General features: G+C 39.6%; 1 protein-coding gene across 1 annotated transcript in view; it reads left to right on the plus strand.

The window, feature by feature from the left end:
* The first annotated feature begins 332 nt into the window (after positions 1 to 332).
* Positions 333 to 4,423, plus strand: part of LOC104497830 (neuropilin-1-like) — a 9,923-nt gene continuing 5,832 nt past the window's right edge. The window contains exons 1-2 of the mRNA XM_010141121.1: positions 333 to 405; positions 1,273 to 1,410. Of these exons, the coding sequence (XP_010139423.1) occupies positions 333 to 405; positions 1,273 to 1,410 (211 nt within the window). The remainder of the gene's footprint in view (positions 406 to 1,272; positions 1,411 to 4,423) is intronic.

Consider the following 4,423-nt stretch of genomic DNA (forward strand, 5'->3'; position numbering starts at 1 on the left):
GTGAGTTCAAAAGCCTTTCCAGTCTTCCCCGGGCAGCTCACTATGTGGAGGAGGTCTTTCTCTTTTCAGGCTAGAAGAGCTCCACTTCAACCAGCCAGCCAGCCACAGTTCCCATATTTCTCCATATTTTCCCACAAAAACAAAGCATGTTCTAGGGGTTGTATTATCTTTTCTGGCTCTTTTCTTTTTTTTTTCAATAATGGGCAAGAAACACAATTCTTCCCCCAGAGCTGATATTGATGGGAGCACAGAGTCCTTTGTTCTTAGTTCATACTTGCACAAAGCATCTCATTAAAGTAAACCTGAGTTATTCCTTTAATAAGGTGTGAGTCATGCCTAAGAACAGGATTTGGTCACATTGTTGTGGGAAGGGTATTGCTCTACTGGGAGCTGTCATTGCTCAAGGTAAGGTAGAAGTTCATACCAATGTGGTAGGAACCAAAAGCCCAGAAGATTTCAAACTGCTTCTGAAAATAAAAAGTGGAAGGTATTTATACACTATCTTTGTATAATCTTTCTATTCAAATTCCAAGTTCTATTGAAGAAAATAAGCTCCTATGTATTAAACCTTTGGGCAGAATTGAAAAGAAGCTGAAAATAAGATATGATCTCATCCTGACCATAATACCAGACTTCCCTTCTTTTACATGGAGCTTGTTTTGAAGCTTATTTTGAGTTCGTTTGGCAATTAGCCACATTTGTCCCTTTTCCATCTCAGTTTGTCCATTTCAATGCTGCCATCTTGTGGGCCTACTTATCTGTCCAGACCATGCTGAAATAAGTTCCTTACTGAAGCCATGGACTATACATTTCACCAGGAATCCTTTCCTGCCAAGGACATTCCATTAGTGTTTCTGCCCTTTCTTATTTTTGTCTTTATTACAAGTTGCTGTGAAACGTTGCACCATTACGGTACAAACAGATATTAACAACCAGAAAAAATATCTGGTAAGTAAGCCAGAGCTTCCTTTTTGAGTCATATATGTTACAGCACAGTTATCAGCTAATGTTGGCAAATCAGAAGAATTACTCTAACCACAAAAAAATCCCCAAATATGGGTCATAAAGAAAGAAGCAACAACCACATCATTTACTAGAAATAGTCACTCTTCATCTGTTTCCCGGCAGAGCTGTTCTTGCTGTGGCTTCTCAGAGTTTCAGATAGGAATGGTTCTCTCAGTGGTCAAATGCATGCATTTGGGTTCGAAGTACAAAATCTCGATTATGCAACTGATAATCACGTCATCCCTCCTTTTCTCTCTTTCCCTGCAGAGCTGCCACTATACAACTTCAACTGTGCCTTTGGCTGGGGATCCCAAAAGACTTTGTGCCACTGGGAGCATGACAACCAGGTGGATTTAAAGTGGGCAATCCTGACCAGCAAAACTGGGCCAATTCAAGACCACACAGGTAATAATGAGTTCATGATCTAGACATTTTACGTGAGAAAGAGTTGTTCTGTTTAATACCAACATGCCTTCCAAAACCATAGGAGAATGAATTATACCTAAAATTGTAGAGTCACAAAGATTAATCCTCTACGCAACCTCATCTGTTATATGTAGTCACACCTGACCATAATTGCACTTTCTATTGGAGAATAAAGATCATTTATTAAGGAATTTAAGATATTCTCTTCCCTGACTTTCCTTTGGATAACCATCATCTGGGTTAGAAAAAAAAATCTGAATGACCAAATATTCTGCAAATACCACTTACCAAGTGATACAGTCATGAACAAACCTCACGTTATTCCTGTTTGTAGTTACAAGGACTGCCCACCACAGGAAGGTATTGTAAGTGAAACTTCCCAGATGAAGGTGTTTCCATCCCCTCCTCCTCTCCAGCAGGAGTGGGAGATTATAGCTATCCCTTTGCTCAGATATCGTTTTCCCAGAAATATCACTCTGGGAAATTGATTGGTTGGTTTTCTAGTACCTAACTCATGGCTCTGCATAATTAGGCAATAAATATGCTGCTGGCTAGCGGAGAAAGCAGGGCACAGTGTGACCTGCACCGCTTCTCGCTTTAGTGTTCTTTTTTGCATACGTGCAGATTAATCAAATGTATTGAGATGAATCCCCCTTCCCATTTCTGTAACCCCTTTGCCTAATGAGAATGACAAGGAAATTAGACAAAATTGGACTTTTTAAATTCTGAGACACTTTCAATTGAATCTTAAGACAAGTACAGTAGTTTCAGAGGGAAAAAAACTTATAATACTTTGTCTATAAATGGCATTGTACAAATAAATGGCATCAAATTAACTAAATGCAGTTAGCTGAAGTGAAGGCTGTAATGGTGGAAAAATTGATGTAAAGTGAAACGGCTTAGTAGGATCTGACATTGAAAAGAGGTTAAAAGCTATGTTAGCCAGAGACTGACAAAATCTAAAAGGCATGCATAAGTAAAGCTCTAATTAAGACAATGAAGACAGAGTTCCTGACCCGGCACTGCAATAATATTCTGCAAATGAGCACTATCTGCACTTTGCCACCAAGGATTATAGAGAGATAGAACCTGACTTCAGTCAAGAGATGGAGAAATTATATTCTTCAGATAAGATCTTGTTGTTTCCACTGGGCCCTGCTGGTGCAGAAGGGTTATTTGTTCCATTAGCTGTAGCTTCAATAAAACTTACCTTTCTCCTTGCTGCACTAACTTTCAATATTTTTCCAAAATTTTCCTTCAACTCATAAGGGCACCTTCAACTGCCAGGTTTGCCATTCATCTGCTAGCAGTTACAGAATGAGTGGAGTGCGTGTGAACACAGACCCTGAGCAGTCTGAATGGCACTGACACCCCAAACAAACCCTTCAGTGATCCCACACACAGCAAGGCACCCTATGTGTTGGGAGAAGAGCAATGAGCAGCTCCCAGGCATATCTTGCTCTCAGCTACACGTATAGAAAGCTGAAGAAACTCCACAGAAGTGATCTTCAACAGCAATTACTTTAAGACAGCAGGACACGCTGTATGTATGTCACTTCAAATTATACATGTTATGATTAAATCTGGCCAGAGTCAGGTCTTCCGACTGAGACAGCCATCTTAAAGCTGTGATTATTTTCCTTTTTTTCTCCCTTTGGATTTCCCTATCACCATTTTTTAATGAAATTTGCACATGTTGTGCTGCCCTCTGCACGAAAGCAAAGTTGCAAAGAAAATACAGTCACAAGCACTCATGCTGAAGAAGCTGGACTAGATGTAACAGCAGCAAGATAGAAAAAAAAAGGCGGGGGGGGAGCCTGGCAATTTATTATCATCTTCCCCTAAAAAATTCTTTTGAAGACCAGATGCTTCCACATGCATATTGGCTAGGATACCTCTGACTGCCCACAGAAAAATCCAAACAAAAGAAAACATCTTTGTCTCGTGTTAGAAGAAATATTTCACTTATTAGGCTCAATCCTTCCAGCCACTGGGTTTAACTCACTCCTTTTTGTTGCTGGTTTGCCTTTTTACTACCCTGTCCTGCTTATGCTTCCCAGAGTAGCAATGCTCATACTCCTTTCTTCATTGGTTCAGGACTATGTCATTATAATCCAGCAAGTCTCAAATTATACATTATTTCAAATGGAATTCAAGAATATCATGTATAAACAAAGATCAATGTTGATAAACCACCATCCTTCCAAAACACCTTCTTTTGCCACTTTCACCTTTGTTTGTTTGTTTGTTTAAGCATTGGTATAAACAGAGATGTGGTTATTTCAGCATTTGAGAAATAGTATTTCTTATCATTGCCTTTCTCATTCCTACTTTCAAAATAACTTCAGAGCAATACCAGTAATTGCTGTCCCCACCCTTTCATGTGAGTGCATTACACATGCGATCTGTTCTTACACACACCAGGATGAATGTCATGTTTTTCCACCCTAATACTCTGCAGAGAACGTGTTCAAAAGCTGGCTGCAATGGACTCCTGGCTAGTGTAAAAATGAAGCACTTCTCTGTAGTCAGTATCTTACTCGGCAATTTTCTGTTACCAAACTAATCACACTCCCACGTGTTTCTCTCCCAGTGTGATTAAGCAACTAATTTTCCAAGTTAAGGGCAGCAGGTGTTCAGATTTCAATGTGTATTTCAATGTAAATCCATTATGCTCTTCAGAAAATACCAGCCATAATCTTACTCTTTTATGAAACAGCTCACAAATATACAGGGCTGAGTATTTTAGTACAAAAATCTAGGCAATAACTCTGGCGCTGCTTGTGACAATGCTCAGACTCTCTTTAGGAACACCATTTAGATCTCGGTTCCTGATCTCTGACCATGGCTGTTCAAAGCTATTTCATCCTCCAGTGTTTTTCTCATTCTAATCTTGCCTTCTCGAGCACAGATTACTTTAAACAGGGATTAAAAATAGCTCTTTGCACAATTAGTTTAGAGTAGGCCCCAGGGATTTCCATCTAGCCTGCTG

Source organism: Buceros rhinoceros, unplaced genomic scaffold, assembly GCF_000710305.1.
Source record: "Buceros rhinoceros silvestris isolate BGI_N320 unplaced genomic scaffold, ASM71030v1 scaffold18968, whole genome shotgun sequence".
Lineage (NCBI taxonomy): Eukaryota > Metazoa > Chordata > Aves > Bucerotiformes > Bucerotidae > Buceros > Buceros rhinoceros.